General features: G+C 43.4%; 1 protein-coding gene across 2 annotated transcripts in view; it reads right to left on the bottom strand.

The window, feature by feature from the left end:
• The window catches only part of GRIA3 (glutamate ionotropic receptor AMPA type subunit 3), a 144,568-nt gene that overhangs the window by 28,228 nt on the left and 97,043 nt on the right, over nt 1-19,297 (bottom strand). For both annotated transcript variants that reach the window (XM_082061564.1, XM_082061563.1), the window contains exons 11-12: nt 14,143-14,519; nt 6,813-7,011 (exon numbers count right to left, since the gene is read on the bottom strand). In XM_082061564.1, the coding sequence (XP_081917690.1) occupies nt 6,813-7,011; nt 14,143-14,519 (576 nt within the window). The remainder of the gene's footprint in view (nt 1-6,812; nt 7,012-14,142; nt 14,520-19,297) is intronic.

Raw genomic sequence — 19,297 nt, 5'->3', positions numbered from 1 at the left:
CTGCTGCGCCAGGCGCCACCGGGCTGTGCTCACCCCCATGGTGCAGCCAGGGGCCCTTTCTGAGAGCTGGAAAGCCTAAATCACAAACATCAGCAGAGCTGATGGACAAACGCCATCTGTTCTGGAAGATAAAGGAGAGATTTATTCAATTATTTGTTATTAAGTGTTGGCTGAAAGCTTTGTTGAATCCTGACCTATCTGCTGAAATGAGTAAAATGGTTCAGCCACCTTAACTCTGGTTCCATCCAAACATTTCCTTTCCAGGGAGTAGACAATGGATGAGCTGTTAATTTTAGTTCCTGTGAGGATACATTTTCCTATCCAATCCATAGACTTAAAGACATTAGATCACTTCATGGGAAACCATTTCTTTTGCAATTATGTCATATTTGATTCCCTGCTGTCTGTAAAACCGCCTGTTAGCCATGTGGCAAAAAGGAGGTTCAACAGATTAAGAGAAAAAACCCCTACAAGTGGGCCATCTATCATTCATGCAATGAAGAGGCTGTGATCTCTCTGCACACATACATTCACCTTTCGATATTTGTGCACATTCCCACCTATATCAAACAGGGAAGGGAGAGAGAATATACAGGTGAATAAGTTTTTCACACTTTCTCTGTTGAAAAACAGTCAAACCACAGTCATTTTTCTGATTAATTGCTACCATGCTGCCTATCAAAGATCTATACGGCTCGTATTTGAAGCTATCACTTTTCTGTGATGTTCTATTCTTTAAAGTCTGTAAATACAATCACTCTTCAGTATTTTTGTCAGGCATTTGTTATGATGCCTGTGTTGTTTTGCTCAATGCCAAGAACGCAGAAAGCTTAAATCTGCTAATCACAGTTTTATCCAAAGGCAAAAGCAAAGCATTTGTATGAATGCTGTGTTAGAAACAAGTCCTTCATCTTCACTAGCAAAATAAATTTTGAAATTAAAAATCAAAGTGTTTAACTACAGATGAAACCCTTAGCACTGCGTGCACGGAGTTCACCGTGGTGTTTTTAATAGCCTCTAATGATGATCTCAATATCGTTTGATTGCACAGAATGCATAAAAATCGCATGGCAGCTACTGGTTCATAATTCAAGGCTTTTCCTTACCTAAACCACTTGCTTATTTCCCTTACCTCTTGCTTTCACACAAGCTTATCATCAGAGGAAAGCAATGAGCTCTTTATCTTATAACTGGGTGTAACATGCTGGTGCTTCAGAAGGCATTATGGTCAGTATTTCTCCCTCTCTCCCTGATGGGTCTGGGATGACGCTGTGCTGCCACCTCGCCCGCCACAGCCGACCTTCCCCAGGCCCTGGCAGGGACCACAACGGGGACACCCCTCTGCCGGCCGGGGGTCCAGTGGCAATTCGGCCCTCGGAGCCAGAAGGGACCCACTGGTGTCACCACAGCCCCACCCCATACAGCCCATTATAAAACTCAGTCTGAACAAAGGGGAGGTTTTAGTCACCCCAAGGGCTTTTAGAGGAAGGTATTTCAAAATCCTTTTAACAGGTTTAAGGAATGTTTATTTAATTTGCAAGGAATTTGGCATCAATCCTTTCATTTGCTATTTCATTGTTTTTTCAGATAAATGTTTATTTTCTGCTTTGGTACTAATCTGTCTGGTGTTTTTTTCTTTTCTTTTGCACAAATTATTTTCTATATTTGCTTTAGTTTTACCAGTCAAACAAGTTGTACTTAATGTTCTTTTCAAAACATACCTCACAAGTCCCCTTACCATATCTACATGCTTTTTCTGGTACCTGTTTCCATGTCAAGGCACATTTGCTCAGCATGGGCCACCAGAGCTGCAGACAGAAACACAAAGCCTCTCACCAGGAACCTCGCGCTTTTCTATCTGCTCTTGCTGAACTATTCAAACTTGATGAAACCAAGAAGAGAGAAAGAGGGGGACCACCTTAGAGGCCAACCTTAACGTGACTTCCTATGTCCTAAAAACTGTAGTTTCATATCATATTTTATGCATCTATGAAGTCCAGAAAGGCAACACATCTGACCCTGGTTTGGAAAGAACCACTTTTTGAGAAAAACTGATGAAGAGGAATTTCAGGTGCTGAAAGTGCCCATGAGGGCATAAAAGAACAGTACTGCCTTCTCACAAAACATTAATTAAGCGTGAAATACTATCAAAGTGTCTGGGCAGGCCATCCAAGTGCAACAAGAAGTGAAGCGTTCACACCAAGGCAGGAGAGCACGTGCAGACTGCTCAGTGTCCTCACTCAGCCATCACTCCCGTGTGTCCTCAGGTAATGGAGACTTCAGGCTGAGCTGTGAATTTCATATCATGTTGCAAAGAATTCATAAAAATAATATCTGAAGTATCCAAGCTGAGCTTAAGGCTGTCAGCCTGTTTCACTTCTGAGCGTAAAGTCTTTATCGACAGCAGAAGCAATGTCACTGTCACACTCCATATCCAATATTCATGAACATCGATGCCAGGCAGGAGTACCCAACTGCAAGAGCAGGAACCATCACGTCCAAAGATCTTTGGCCTTTCTACTGAAACTCTTAACAGGCCTGGCAATTAGTCCCATTTCCAGGAGGAAAAATTAGGAACTGGCTTCCGAGCAGCAAGTCGTTTCATCTGAGGCACGAGGGAGCCATCGGATACCAGAGCCATTTTGTCAGGGACATCCTTGAAACCATTGCCGGGAAAAACACAAAGTTCTACAATAAAATATCAGTCCTTTGAGGCATCCTTTGTCCTCTTGGTTTAACAGTGATTAACTACATTGGTAATGGTGTGATATGAACTGCCTTTGATTCCTCACAAAAGGGAGAAGGAGCTAACACAAGATCTTGCGAAATGTTACCTGTGTCAATATTTCAGCCTGTAAAGACTTGCCACATCAGACCAATTCTGAGGACACCTCCTAAATTTCAGGTTTTCGGCAAAGTGTACTAGAGGGTCAACTGTATTTGTCAATGATCAAACACACACTTTGCAAGTTGTTTTACAGAAGCCTCTTAACACAGATATCTGCTATCAGTTAAAAGAAACAACCAGAAATTCAAGAGCAATTTATATTTTTAAATGTCTAGAAACATGTTCTGCTTCTACTGAAGTTTAAATACATCCAAGTTTACATAAGAACTACTAATTAGTTATAAGGTCATGCCTTTTGAATATATGCATATTGGAGGTCTGAAACCTATTAGACTGTGGAATTATACTCAGGCTCAGTGCTGAGTTTGGATTAAATGGTGTTACATTGATTTGATGAGCTGCTCAGATATGCTGAAGCTTCAACTGAATGTATTCAAAGATGTCAATTCTAACAGACACACCCTTAAATGTAGTAGCTTAGTGGTTTGAAATTGCTTTCTAGTACAGGCCTTTGTCAGTCTTCAAGAAAGAGAAATAAGTATTTTTGAGTCCTTAATCTGAAACTGTATGTTAATAAATATCTAAGGAGAGGTTCTTTCTTTTCAGTATGGATGAATGCCCTTTGAAAGACAAAAGCGAATTGATGTCACCCATTTATTGCCATTTAAATGCCTTCATAAGATAATGTAAAATGTTTCTGAGCATAAACAAGCAATAACCATGAAAATACAGGAAGGCTCATTTTGTTGTTAAGATATACTGAGGGGTGGAAATGCCCTAATGCAGAGAGACACCAACAAGTGAGGAGTGTGAATAGGGCCTACCGGGAAACTGTTAAAAACCAGGCTCTTGCTGTAACCGTGACAGCAACGTCAGCCCAACACTGGTCATTGTGTGCGCCTGGAACTGCAACGGTGTGTCTACCTTCGACCTACAGAGCTGGGACAGCAATGGGAGACATTGTGATGTTTAGGGAAACAGCCAACACTATAAAATAGGTCACTAGCTGGAGTCTGCCCAGGTCTGAAGTGGCTGAAAGTCATTACCATCTGTTCATCTGAAACGAGGTGCTGGTTTCGTTCCAGTTCCTACCAGGTAGGAATCCACCTAAAAGAAACCTCCAGAAGTGCTCCCAGTTGGAAACGGGGCTGGCAGAAAGGAGCCACGGACTGAGGGCTCTAAAGGAGCTCCTCTAGCACACACAGACAAGGCGCTGGGTATCTGAGGTTCATTTATGTGTTGTCCCTCTATGATGCATTAAGAGGCACTTTTTCCTTGCTGTTGTCAGTCTGGCACCTTTCACTGGCCAACAGCAGCTATTAAGATCAATGTCTGACTAATATATTTGAGAAACACTTTAGCTTTACAGCTCTAGGAAGAGAGAAACCTATGCAAGATTCTTTATGGGATCTTGGAGAGACTGTCCTGCACCTCCTGTGTGAAGTCATGGTCCAGCTATACAAAGCCAAGTTACTGACTGTTCTCCCATCTCTAGGGAAGATTTAACCACCTCTCACATGCCGCGGACAGAGTGTGCGTACACACACAGACAACCACAGTGAGGGAGGGTTGCAGTAACTTGCTCACGCAGCCATGGCCTCAGTTAGAAGCTCCTTTCTCACAGGGTAGGTGATACTGACCAGCTCAGCAAGCTGTTGCTGAAATTGGTTACATCTGGTGGGATATGGGCAGAGAAGGATATTCCCCTCACAGAGGGAAAAAGCATCACACTGTACTCAGGAAAACTCATGACTTTTCCTGACGCAGAGCACTTTCACTCCTTTTGATGCTCTAGAAGGAGAAAAGAGCTTACAGGGAGAAAAGCATCCCTAACCAGAGAGCAGACACAGCCTGTGCAGCAGCAGTGCTCGGAAACCCAGTGTCCTCTAGCAGTTATTTCAGGTTTCAGCCATCATTGCCATCTTATTAAATAGCTAACAAACACTGTACAATGAAGTATTTTGTGAACATATGCATTTAATCTAAGACAAAGCATTTGTCCTTCTCAAATCAACTGAAGAAGACTCTAATTACCACAGTTTCATGGGTGCATCACTCTATTCAAACTAATTACTCTGCACAAGTTAATACAGCTGGAATTATGTTGTGTGCCTTGAGAATGCTGAGGAAAGAGAAACACCACTGAGGGCACATTCTCCTGCCCCCGTGGCCCATCCCATCACCCCAGCCCCAGGGCTCTGCTCCCCTCCTGTCCCATCCCATCCCATCCCATCCCATCCCATCCCATCCCATCCCATCCCATCCCATCCCATCCCTCTCCCTGCTTGATGGAGCTGGCAGCTCCTGACAGATCATGATCACTTACAGCCCTGCTTTCTCCAGGAGAGAGTCACAGCTCATCTCAAGACTATCAACAGCACAACAAAGTCTTCATACATTTACTAGACTTTGTATCCTTTCACACAAAACACTCATTCCTTTGATCTCTCGGTGAGAAGGGATTTCCTTGTTACGTCAAACTATTAAGGAAATGAAGAAACACCCCCACGCAATCCTTCTTTCTGTATTAACGGCAACAAGATATTCAAAAGATTATTTTTTCCCCCTAAGAACAGTATAGTTACTGTAAACAGCACTGATATTTCTAATCAAGCTGTGCTACCTCTTCTGACAGGTCCACTCAACTCATTTTTGCTGTGCGGGTAATACTGCCTCAGACTGGTAATTAAATGCAATACAAATTTTTACACGCTTATGTCACCCTTACAAGGTCAGTGTTTATCTTGCAGGATTTTAATACAAACAGAAGCTGTTGTAGCATACCAGTCACCACAGAACAACTGAGTGCCTATCTTATATATAAAAACATTACATATAAGTAAGGCAGAGTACAAAAGCTTCATAAAATACCTTTGCATTCATTTCCAGCTTTACATCAGATTTATACATACGCATGTGTGGTCATGTATGGAAATCTGAAGCAAATTCAAGAAGCCATCAGTATTTAGTCAAGGAGCCCTCAAGTATTCCATCAGCCTACAGGAGAGAGGGTTGTCTCCCTCCTCCCTCACCCTTGCCCCTGTGACGGGCAATAATTAGTCCTGCAGCACTGACCACCCTTCCACACACAAAAAGTGCTAGTTTGAATGGCACCTGATTGGCACTGCTGAGAGAGAACCAAGAGCTCCCTGAAAGCGCTGAGCATTTCAGTTCCCCCTTGGAAAGGCCAGATATGAGAGCTTTTCAGGTTGCAACATTTTTAGATACATAAAAGTGGTCTGAGGTCATATTTAGAGTTTTTAATGACCCTCACCAAGCCCTCTGCAGCTCAGCTTTGTGGCTTGGCAAGTGGAGAAAGAAAAGATCATCTTTAAATAAAAGCATATACTCCCTCTAGCCCCAAATATTGCAAATGCAGCATTTCCCTAATCAAGGTGAATACATGCCAGTGTTCTGGGGTACCAAAGTCTCACCCCTGACTGCTTCATACAGCCACAGCCACAGCTGCTGGGCAGTGAAGAACTCCTAACAACTGCAGCAATCAATGCACCATATAGAACTGCACAGCAACACATGCCTCCCACCCCCTTCTCATTCTGGCAAGTGAGCTCCCTGTGGGATGGCATAAATGGCTGCCAGCTGGGCAAACGGAGCAAGTAGGTCAAGAGCATCACTCTTCCAAGAGTTTTCTGCGCTAAATATTGTGCTCACGCTTGCATTAGTGCTCATCAGGCCGACGTTCTGAAACTGGTGTTAAAAAAAAAACCCTTCCCATGAAAACAGAGGTCTGGCTTTCCATCTTGAGATGTTTCAGGTTGAACAAAACCACCCGTTTTTGATAAAATGCATTTTGATATTAAAATCTGCAATCAGGCCTGTCCTGATTGCACAAAGCAGCTTTCACCAGAACAGCTATTACAGTCAGGTAGAAACAAAGCACTGAAAACTGTGTATTAGGCACTCACAGCTTAGTAAAGCTTGAATGGAGATTTAACATACTTACTCTAAAGAATTCTTTGGTTGAGCCTGAATCCAAAGTGCCATAAGCTATTTCGGTTTGTTTAGCCAGGTCCTCTGCGCTCTCTATGGGAGAAACCATCCTCTCCACCGTCAGGAAGGCAGCAAGATTAGCAGTGTAGGAAGAGATAATGATGAGAGTGAAGAACCACCAGACTCCTCCGACAATTCGCCCTGAGAGAGATCTATGGGAAAACACACATTATCAAATTGCTTGGAAGACATAACTTGATTTTTTTTCTTTAATTAAGAGAAATTCACATATACAACCCTTTTGTCCAGATCCTCCAGGTACTTGTGAACAGGTGACTGTGAGCCAGCTCCTGACAGCCTTCTTCAGTAGACCAAACTCCACATGCACCTCGTCTTGCCTCATTAAACTCTCTCTGGTCTCTCAGTGAAACCAAGGACAGCCAATTAATGTCATCTGAGCCAACCCCATTGGAGGCTTGGAGAGGAACAAGCTCTCCTGACTTCCACAGACCCTCAGCTGGAGGAGTCTTTTGCCTTCTCTGCTAGCCCAGCCTTTCCCTGGGGCTGGATTTGCCCGCTGCTCAGTTTGGACGACACAAATGGACCTTTTACTGCACTGACTCTCAAAACATAAGAGGTAGTAAACTGCAAAAAGGGATCTGAGTAAACATTCAAAGGAAAAAACAAAAAATTACCCAGTATCCTTTTCTCCTCACAGCCTAGCAGGAATTATAGACTGAATCTGCATAGTGAAGTGAGGAGAGAGACTGGTTTGTTTTATGTTAATTAAAATTTTCATGTTGCACTGTTCCAAGTCAAGTGTATTCCTGCTTTATAACCACCAGAGCAACAGAGAGCGATGCAGAAAAAAAACTGTGTTCTGGTTCTGCCGTGTTGTTTGTTTATTATTTAAAAGGATGCCATAAAGACTAAAAAATAAAGCCTACTTGTAAACATATAATTACAAAATGCCTAGTGGTCAGGAGGTCTAGATCCTGTCAGCTCATCAGATCCTGATGCTTTATAGCTATTGAGCATCAGCCTCAAAATATTTGTTTGGGGCTGAAGGATGCCAGTGCTGTGGCTCAGCTGGGTGGGAATTTCACCGCCATACACAGTGCGCATTCTCCAAACACAGCACGTTGACCAGGAGTCATTGCAGGAGCTGAGACAAAGCCATTTCACACATTTTCCCTTAACTCTACTGATACCAGTGGAGGAAGAATCAATCCCAGATACATTAGGTCCATGGGACCTGGGTGCTGTAGTCCTCACTTTGTGTGAAGGGAAGAAATAGAAAGCAGCAAAACTCTTACCTGTTCATTTGTTTCCTTCAAGCCCCTCAGTGCCACCCCCAGACAGTGGGTACAAGTTGTCCTACCAACAGATGGAGACAGCAAAAAAGCAAGAGTCTCGTGACGGGCCCCCACCCACACAGGGGGGTTGGCTGGTAAACTGTCTAGTCTTGGCCAGAGCCTGAGATTGCCTGAGCCATTAAAAAAGTCCCATTAAATTATTAAGAAAAAAAGAAAAAAAAAATAATCCAACCAACATTAAAGGACACACCAAAGAAAAATAATTGCCAACACAATAAAAACAGAGAGCACTATGGAATAGGTTAGTAGAATGTGGAGAAACAAACTGAGAGGTGAAGCGCTGCTATTCTCCACTCTCCTCTGTCCAAGAAGCTGCAGCAGCAGCTCCCACCGAGGGCAGATGGTGGCTGGTTCCATGATCACAGCACGCACCCACCAGGTCCTTACCAATGTGCGAGGTGGTTCAGGTGGTTACAAAGCTTAGGGAAGCTTGAGGAGTGAAACGTCACCTCTTTGTCCATCAGGAAGCAATGACTTTCGAGGTGTGAACTGCAGGCACAGATCCGCTGGATCACCAACAAGCCGAGGAGATTCCCTGCCAGTCCCGAGGGTCTCCCGAGAGATAGAAGGTTCCCACATTTCAAGCTGGGCTGTGCTGCAGCTGTGCTCACTAACAGAAGGCTACTGAGCAGCTGCAAAGGTAAGATGCAGAAATATAAATCCAGAAAAATGTACTAAGTCAGGGAATCTCTCTATCTCACTCTCTTTATAGGTATAGAGTGTCTTTTACAAATGGCTAAAGTCCCCCCTGGCCAGCTCCCTTGCCAGTTAAGGTCTTGGCTTTATCTACTTTGTAAAACTTGATACCCTGCACATGGAATCCCCTCTTACAAGGGCTGATGTAATTTTAGCCAACCACAAAGCAGCGCCTGCTGAACTCATGGCGTAAAGCTCCCTTTGGAGCCAGTGGAGAACAAGAGGAGGCAGACACCCACAAAAAGAGATTTATCTCACTTGCTGTGGTGTGGGATAAGTCTGAAGGTGCCCATCTGTCTCATGGCTTTGGGGGGAAACAAGATGCCTGACTAAAACATAGCCTTTTAGATGACTACATTGGGTGAAACTCATCTCTCTTTTGTTCATTCTTTCACTACATACTTTACATCTTCAGAGAAGACCTGGGGTTGAATTCTTCCTCCCTGCAGTGAGCTGGATGGTTTCAGAGCCAGAGTGAGCAGCAGCTTGGCCAGCAGGTACAGCAGAAGAACATTCACTTAAACACAGCAAAACCAGCTTCATCTGGGGTCTCAACGTTCCTGTGGCCCTCCTGCTTTACTGTAGGTCTTGACACAGGAAGATGAAAAAAAGACTTGCCAAGGTGTTTAGATAAATTCAATGGAACCACTGGGAACAAAACAGTATGTGTTCATCGCATTGGAAGGTGCCCCTTTTGTTAGAAGGATGAGCATATTACACACAGCAAAAGGTAAAAATGTCTTGGCTCTGATATCTTGCAGCCTGCATGAAGCAAGTCAGACAAGACAAAAAACGGAGACGAGCTGAGAGGCAGGGGGAGGTGGGCACGGCTGGATCCCCCGACAAAGAAGGAACTAAGGGTCCTACATGCAAGAGAGGGGTCTTGCCAGATGAGGACCAGAGCCCTTCTCAGAAGAGCTGAATAAGCTGTTCTCAGAAGAAAACTGGATGTCACTACAGTTGTTTCTCCCAGAATCTTCCAATGACCATGAAAAGGTTAGCGTGATTTAACAGCTGCTACTATGAAGCAGTTGGGGTTGACATGTCTTTAACCCATGGTAGCACAGGATGGGGCAAAAGAAAAACAAAACAAACCACAAAGCTGACACTGAAGGAAAGACAAACAGAGAGAGGCGAAGAACAAGAACAAGGACGAGTGTGACCTGGCAGCCTCCTTGTCCAAAGGACCCCAGTTCCCCCAGTCCATCTGCTGATGTGAAGACTCCTTATACCCACTGCAGGGGCTGGTGTAGAGGGATGCGGGAGGAAAAGGGTTAGTGCATCAACACTGGGCTGGTAGTAAGAAAATACTAGTATAGTTTGTACTGTGAACCACAGAAATGTTTGTCCACTACTCAGGTAATAATTAGAGAAAAATCAATCACAGCTTTTAATACCAGCACCACTTTTTCTGATGAAGACATACCTGTCCAAGAGTGCGGTGTTGTAACTTAAAACCAACAACTAATGCTTTATCCCAACATGTCGTTTTCCAAATTAGCTCAATAAATAGATACTTTGCATGACATTATTTTAAAGTGAATTAGCATTTTAACAAATGAGAAGAGTAACTAAGACCTGGAATAACAGAATAATAACCGAGTTATCAAAACAAGGTCAGACAGTGTTTTCAAAAGCAAGTAAACAGGAAGAGTGCATACCTTGAGAGGAAATTTGAAAGGAAGCATGGAGTCAAATGAGAGCAAATTAGTAACAAGGGAAAAACAAAATAAATATTCAAATTCACATTCAGTTTCCAGGAGAATAACACATTCAAACACAACCTCATTTATTTATCAAAATAGCTTGGATTTGGTTTCTACTTATGGCCAGAAAACATACTTGATTTCCTATAGCATAAAGAAATAATAAGATTCTCACACAACTCAATTTTTAATTGGGCTCTTCTGATTGCTACAGGACGTCTGTTTTATGGACAAATAACCCTGAAAAACTTCGGTGCAAACTCTCCTTGTCTAGAACGCCTTCATTATCCGAGCACAGGTTATGTGGTACCCACGCGTTCCATCCCCTGCTCACCGACCCAGCAGCCCCGGCCTCTCCGCCGGCGCAGGCGGCCCTCACCTCAGCTACGGGGACAGAACACGACAACCAGCAGCATCTAAAGCACTGACTTGAGATGCTTCCATCACAGGAACTGGCCGTGGGAGTTTCAGAAATACCTAGTTACTCATTGCTTCTTTGAAAGTCCCACAAAGTCATTCCCATGGCCTTTAATAGGAGTCTCTTGAGTCTTCTGCTGTGAAAATAGGGATCTAGAAATACACCCTCTTAAATGACCAACCTCATGAGATAATTTTTAATGAACCCTCTGTCTTTTTCCATCATCAATTAATTAATCTAGCCGCTTTGTTCCACATGAATAAAGAGCAAAATGAAAATACATGCTCTCATAGAGATTTCAAAGATACTTTCGCTCAGAACAGTGTTACAAATTTGACTGTATTTTCTCCTGATTCAATTTGCTGTACACATCTTACATTAAAGCATGTTTAATAATCTACTTTTGATCCATCAAAAGTGAATTTTCAATGCTTTAGCTCACTATGCAGAAAACACAGCAGCCTTTGATAGCAGAACAAAAACTGCTGGAACAAATGTTGATTCCATCAAGGGATGCGCTAACCCCCATCCTTTGGCTGCTATCTGATTCCGCTTAGATGACTCCTATTAAATACAGAGAGGAGAGTATAGGGATATATCCTCTGGAATATCCACACAGCATACTCACCGAGGACAGAGCTAACTAGTCATTAGATGTCACAGCTGTTCCACACAAAGGCAGCTCAAAGAGCCTTTATCAGCAAGTACAAAAGTGATCTCTCCAGACTGCTTGTCGGCATCTCTCTACAAGTGCTGTACGCTCGCTCTCATATAAGAAATTTATTCAGACAAAACTCACAATGGAAGAATGAAGCCCCTTTTAATGGCAATAAAATAATATGAAACATTCATATAGTTAATGTACTGTGAATGGCACAACCTTACAAAGATACGGATTAAGAATAGAATACTTGGGAATAGTCCCTTCTATGGAAAAGAAATCTGACATTTAATCAACTTAAATCAACATATCAGTCAAAGTACCACTGTTTCTGGAATTTAAACCAAGATATTAAATTTATACATTTTTTTTTCCTTTTTTTCAGTAACAATGCATGTAACTGCCCGGAATCTGTTATCATGAAAGATAACAAAATAACTGGACAATGTCTTCAAATAAGGGCCATCTATTAATACTGAGATAATAGCTTCTGATGGACAGATAAAATAAAAAGGTTTACTGCTGTCTCTATTTTTTTTCTTCTTTCTTTTTTTTTTTTAGATATTTCCAAGGCACTTATTATGGTAGTATTGGAAAAAAACAGAATATGCTCCACTTGTTATATAAGGAAAATGGCTGAACATGTCAAAGAGTCACATGAGAGCTTAACAAAAATCCTATGCACATCTATTTAACTGTCAATAAACAGCCCTAGTGGAACAGTGCAATGCCTGCAGCTTTCCATGTGATGTCCCAGTGCTTATTTCCCGGTCCTTTATATTGGGCACACACACGGTCAACAGCAATTTAAATGTTATCACTACTCATCACCTTTAACAGCAAGCAGAGAGGCAAAGTTTCAACACAGAATTGGGGCATAAAGCAGAAAGCGTAGAACAGAACAGCTGCAACTATACAGGGGGGCAGCACACCCGGGCACCGATAACTGCAAAAACTAACGTGTGGTCACTGCTAGGCAAAAACATGTGTGGGTTTTATATGGGATCTATATGCATCTGTTGATAAGTATGAAGTCTAACCGCTGCTATCAAAACTTTTAAAACATACGCATGACTCGCATCAAACACCAACACGCATAGGCCAGTATCTCTGAAAGCCCTGGATTTCGCTGCGATCCTTAGGAGATGTGAATGTGCCACAACTGCGGAATTAAGGGATCGTTATTACATTGTAACAGGTAAAATCACGATCCTTTCCATGAAACTTCATAGAAGCTTTGTCACTTACTCCAGTGAGGCCACTCAAGGTCCCTACCACTATGTGGACCAGGAAAACATGGAAACTTTCAGATGATTCGGATATTGAAAAAGGTACACAAATATGGAGATAAACAAGGTGTATTTCGAATGTAAGTGCTTAGTTAGAAAAGATCTGCCTCTCTTGCTTTAATTAGCAACCTTGTTAAAGGGGAAAGCTGCATCCTGTTTGTACTAAGCAGGTATTTTTAATAATTAAAATAGCTGTAAACTGCTTATTAAAATATTGCCATACAAAATATAGCTGGTGTTCCATCACTAAGAAACTAGATAATTTTACTGCTTATCACAGGCACATCACCAAAGTATTTTAGCAGTGTAAACGTAGAAAAATTATATATATTATTCAAAAAACATACGTGGTATGCATTGTTCAATTAGACAGAACTTCACTGTTCTCAGATGTTTTTCAAAATGCTTCTTTAAAAAAGAAATATAATTCTACCATAGTTAATATCAGTGCTCTCTGCTAAATCTGAACTAACATCAAACATGTTTTACTACAGCCTTATTCAGAAAGACTGTCTTTATGAATAAGAAAATTTTTTATGGAAACTGGCAATGCTTATTGGACCATATTGACTATGAACACAGGGACAACAGATTAGACTGGACTAAAATAACGATACACACAGTACGCAATGACTGTTAGAGAAGCACATATGGAGACCTGAACATATGAAATACAGTAATAAGCAAATTAGCAATAGATGAAAGGATGGTGCAAGAAGAACAGAACTAGAGAAATTAGGCACAGAAGCAAGCAAAAAGACTAGCAGGAGCCATGATGGGAGCGGAGGTGCTTTAAAGTGCTGTTGCATGTGACTTTTTGAAATCAATAATTCTTATTTTGCAAAGCAGAATATGTCATATGCACCAAGGAGATGACCGTAAAATGAGATATGCAGCAAAAACACGGTAGCCCTCCAAGCATTGCTGAAAACAGAAAACCCAATGCATTTTACAGCCTCAACATGGTGTATATAAGTTTGGCAGAAATGCATAAATGGCATTATAAGGCAATGCCACTCACTCTGGAGGTGAATGTTAACAAGCATGGTGGCTTGATGATGATGCTTAGCATTGAATGGAATGTCAAAATAAACAATTTGGAATTAAAAAGAAATTCGAAAAAGTAACATATATGCACCATGGCATCAGAGAATGACCATAAAATGCAAAAAGGTGATGAAGTGATATGGAACAAACCTTGGAGAAATATCGCATCCTTGCTGCATAAAGGCACCCAGGGAAAACCAAAGGCTGTTAAATATTCCAAACTCATTTGGAGGGTCGGGAGGATTCTGAGGGTCACGTGGTTCTTCAGTGCTGTCTTCCAAATGCCACTCGTAAGGGCTGAATCTGCTGACTAGGAAAAGAACTACGCTGACGCCAATGTAAGCAAAGACTATACACATCCAAATTTCATAAGCCAAAGGATCCAGGAAAGAGAATACGCCTGGTTTAGATTTCTGAGGCTTCTTGATCATGATGGAGATGCCCAGGCTCATAAAGGGTTTGGAAAAGTCTATGACTTCTTCTCGCACCAATGTTATGGTGAGGGGAGCAACAGCTATATCTGCTCTCTGAAAAGGGAAAACAAACCCAAGTTAGTTACAAAACAGTTACAACATAATCACAGTCTAGAGTCTTAGGCTAATGAACCAGATGATAAATTACAAGACTGAGTAGTAAACATTTTCTTTGCAGCCTATTTTGCTGTCACTGAAGTTAAGGACTTTTACAGAAAATTATTGACAAGAAAAATTACAATCAAATCTGTGCAAGGGCCTCTCTACAGAGGTAGATATATACCAACATGTATTTGTATTTCTGTTAAGTTAAAATGGATGAATAAACACCACGCAAACCGGGCAGTGAGATGTCAACTAAAACAATGTCCATTTCTAGTAATACTCTGTATCCGTCCATCTGTCTTGAAGTTTTTGGGCAAATCATGTGTTTCTTGTATTTTAATGAACTCTTTTCCATTATTTCAGCAAGTTCTCTTGCCTAACTGATTAGTCCAAGATCTTTAAAAGGAACCTAAGAGAAGGTGGGAGGTGGGTGCCTTACTGCCCACACTTCTGCACATGGACCACCAGCCTTGGAACAGCTCGTCAAGGTAGGAAAAGGCTGGTTCAGCTACAAGAGCATTTAGTTTCTGTAGTGCATTCCTGGACTTGGAAAAGTTTAATTCTCCCAAAGTAATAATTTAATTGCTAAAGTAGACACAGTGGAGCTCTTCCTAAGCACTGATGCAGTGTGCAATAAAGTCTGTATCTCCTTCATGAGCAGCACAGTTCATGCAGGATGTTCCTGTGGGGTCTTTGTGGAGAGGAAGCCGGTGCTGTGCTGGAGCACAGACAAATTAGTTTTTAAAGGCTTGATTGTTATCATGTCCTCATTCAAATCATACAGTACAGAATTATTTGAAAATTATTTAAAATTGCATTTCATTATTACAAAGGATAAAAATATTTATTTTTTCTGATACATTTCTGTCTTCCTGCTTTCCTACCATTCTTTGATAGGTGATCAAGATGTTGGAAATGCCAACAAACACCCTCATGCCTTAAATGAATATGGCAGAAATTGTTTTCTGTGGAGGGAACAAGCATGGGTTTGGACACAGGGTCTCAGGAAACCATTGACAACTAGGGCACTGAAAGCAGATCAGCTACAACCCAGCACTGGAGCCTGGCTCCCCATCACTTCCCTGACTGTTAGTTACACTGGAGAGGTTAAAAAACAGACTGATCTTTGCCTATTTGTTTATAGTATTTGAAATGGAGAGCTTATGGAGAGCTCTAAGCACCCTACAGGATCATTAATAACTGCGGCACAGTTGTGAATTTCCCTTCCTGTTATGGCTGCAGATAAGCAGAACCCATAAAAATTGAGCTTGATAAAAAAGAACATAACCACAACCACAAACATGCCGTTCCCCATGCAGAACTGGAAGAAGGCTTAAGAACCTCAACAACTAAGCCTTGCTAATCGCTCATGACTAATGGCGTTTCAAACATCATCTTCACTGCATTTGAGCCGGGCGAGAAATGTCACGGATTCCTCTGAGGCTCGTTCTGTCTTTCCCCGCAAGTGTGGGAGGGAGGGATTTGGAGAGGACACACAGCAAAAGCACTACCCACTCTGCTCACAGCTGAGCCCAGGGGCTGCAAACCTCAAGACTCTCAAGGTGAGGGAGAAAAAATAGCAAATTGCAATACGGAGAAGAAAAACGATAAGATGTTCCACCTCTGTAATCCAAAATGAGGGATCAAATTCTTCTGCTGACAGACCCAAAGATGAGCCCTTCTATCTTCAAAGCCATGCACAAGAGACAGCAAGAAACACTGGCCATGCTCCTGCCTCTGTGTGCTTCTGGTCATTCCTGCTTGAAGAACGGAACAACTTCTTTGCTAGAGTGTCGCTTTTCAAGAAGTGGGTCTGGACTACAGTCACTTTGCATGATGGGACAGCAGCCAGCACTCAGACTATGTGCAGAGCGAAGCAGAGGGACGCTGCCCAACTTCCATTGGGACCCAACCCTTCAGGCAGCCCAGAAGTGCTGAATGAGGTACCCAGCGGTGTCGGAAGAGACTGCACTGGAACGACAACTGACCCTGAGCACACTGTAGGCCTCCTCAGCAAAGTCTGAGGTTTCCAGGTGTAAGAAAAGGGTGTCAGACAGAGCAACACATCACCTGTGGTAACTGCTGGTAAAAGGTACTTTCTAAAGAGGGTCTAGTATACCCAGGGATATCAGGGTGTGAAGAGAGGACAGGTCATGGGGGCAATGTGTTTTTAACACATTAGCTCACACTCATTTAAAAACAACAGCTGACATCTGATTAGCAATATGCCACATTGAAGTCTTGATGTGTATTAGCTGAGCAGTGTAACAAGGTGTTAAAACTGCAGTTGGCCTTGCCTGCTGTAGTTTCTCAATGTTAAGTCCACGCATGTTTTATGTGGATGCCCACAGTTCCTTCTGAGACACAATTACTGTACGCAGATGCAGAAATTAAGGGTACATCTGCTTTTTGAGCTGCAGATACGTGTGTGCTTGCCCTGTCTGTGCCGGGACGCAGGTCGGCCAAAGTCACTGTGGCTCTGTGCTGGGGCTGCGGTCCTGTCCCCCTGCGTGTCGCGGTGCCACCATGGCTCAGTGTTCCCCCAAAGGGACCTGTGTGTGCACAGAACCAGGGTCTGTCTGAGCCCCCGGGCAGTGGCATCGCCTTCGGGCACCTGCACCCGGGCTGCCTCCTGCAGAAACCTGGGTGAGGGGTGCAGGGCGAGCTTCTCCCGCTCACAGCACGTCACGCCCTGCCACCGACTAAGAGCGTATGGGTGTTTTTGAGGAGAATTCAGAAATGAATTAGTCTTCCTCTCTGCTACGATTCAAAGGCTGTGTATGCCATCTGTAGTCTTTCTTCCGCTGCTGGGAGAGCCAGTGAGGCCAGCGTCACACGAGGCTGGTTAGTGTGTTAAAGGCAGGGAGATGAGTAGGTGGTCCCATGCTGACAGACTGTGAGGCTGCCTGTGTTCGGGGGACTGTCTGCCCTTTACATCCCTGCTTCGTTCCTTTATGCTATTTTACATAATGAAAAGTTTTTATAAAGACCCTTTTTCACCTGAGTTTTAAAGGCTGGAAGGTCTGGCTGCTCTTTCCATTCCCAAAGCGTTTGTAGTTACAATCAAGATCTGTGTTAAACCTACTGTCAATTAGCCTCAGTGATGTGAAAAGCATCAGGCCCGGGGAGGGCAGGTTTTCCCTGGCTCAACAGGGAAGGAGGAACAGCAGCCTGGTTTAAAAAGGGAAGAAGAAATAAGAACCTACAGAAAGAGGCTTACGCTACAGAAGAGAAAAGACGACTGTCTAGCGCTCAGCAGCTGGTGGGTACAAAGCCCCGAGCGCTGGCCCCGGGCTCTGCCCAGCGGGAGCCGCTGCTGCTCGTCGGCCCCAGCGGGGCGCGCGGCGTCAGCGGGGGATCGCGGCACAACAGCGCTGACCTGGCTGGTTTGCGTTGCTGGTTAAACAGCAATTCAGTCTCCCAGGCTGAGAGTGATTTAGCTACTTCCCTCTTCTAAAATGTCCAAGAAGAAAGTTTTACCTATTTGCTATTTTTCTTCTGTCAGAAGTTTCCACTAGGCTTTAGAAACTTCTCTTAGTTTAAAAAATAATAGTGCTTGAATTGGTGGGGCTTTTTCTGGTAGGAAGAAGAGTCTTATTTTGACACCATCAGAGTGAAAGAGCAAAATTAAGGTTTTCTTTAACCTTAACTGACATTTTTTGATTTATAAATTTCATTTTTATGTCACATGTTATCATCATTATTGATTATTATTACTACTACTACTACCACCACCATTTGAAAATTGCTAACAAACCACAAGGCCCTGTTATCTCCTCTCTGACAAGACTTCTGGGTTCTCCTGTCTGAAGCGCAGGATTTGGGGGATATGTGCCTCCAGGACTGCCATCCCGCAGCTGCCAAAGAGCGAGCCCTTCCTGTGACCAGGCTCACCTGGACAGCCCTTCACAAAGCCACCAAGAAAGGCCCACAAGCGCCAGCTGAGAACGTGCTTGACTCTGGGGGGCATGGCATGGCAGACTTTTACACCCTCCAAGCAACCCTGATGTGAAATGAGGCAAGGGAGGGAGAATTTCTAACGGGAGGTACTTTAGCGTGTCCGTCCCCATGTAACGGGTAACTCTGGGGGCTGCTCCAGTCCGCCCAGTGAATGCAGACCCCTGGCCAGCCTCACACCGCAGCCAGCGCTGTCCCATCCAGCCTGGGGACCTGCAGCGCTGGGCCACAGCCCCCCAGCTGCTTTGGGCAAGCTCAGGGCACATGAGCCCCCCATGCCTCCCCTCCCGGCCATGCCCAGCCCTCGACCCCGTGCTCTGCTGGCTGCCAGGACCCTGCTGCACCTTCTCTCCTGACTCTGGGCTGCATCCCACAGGAAGCACGAGCAACAGTAACAACCAACTGGCACAAACTACACATTCATTACAGTTAATTAGGGTTTTGGCATTAAAATGACAAGCCATTCACTTCCTATGACTGTCCTAAGAGTAATTTTGGAAAACAGTTGTATGCATGGGTCTATGCAAAAAAAGGGCACTGTATTCAAAAAGCCTGGTAAGGCTTCCCAGCAGTGCCAGGTGGTGGTGGGAAGCTTGCTGGAGCAGGAATATGCTGGATTTGACAAATGACTAGTCACTGTTTATCACTTGAGACAAATGCAATCTAAAAGATTGTCTTTTCTGCCACAGCTCAGTTCAGCTGCTGGATAACTGGTACCAAACCCAATCAGGCCCCTTTTATCCACCCCCCCGTCTGTCTTCCATACATGC

The sequence above is a fragment of the Streptopelia decaocto genome (genome assembly GCF_964273445.1).
Source record: "Streptopelia decaocto genome assembly, chromosome: 10".
NCBI lineage: Eukaryota > Metazoa > Chordata > Aves > Columbiformes > Columbidae > Streptopelia > Streptopelia decaocto.
This window is presented reverse-complemented; position numbering and strand designations above follow the sequence as displayed.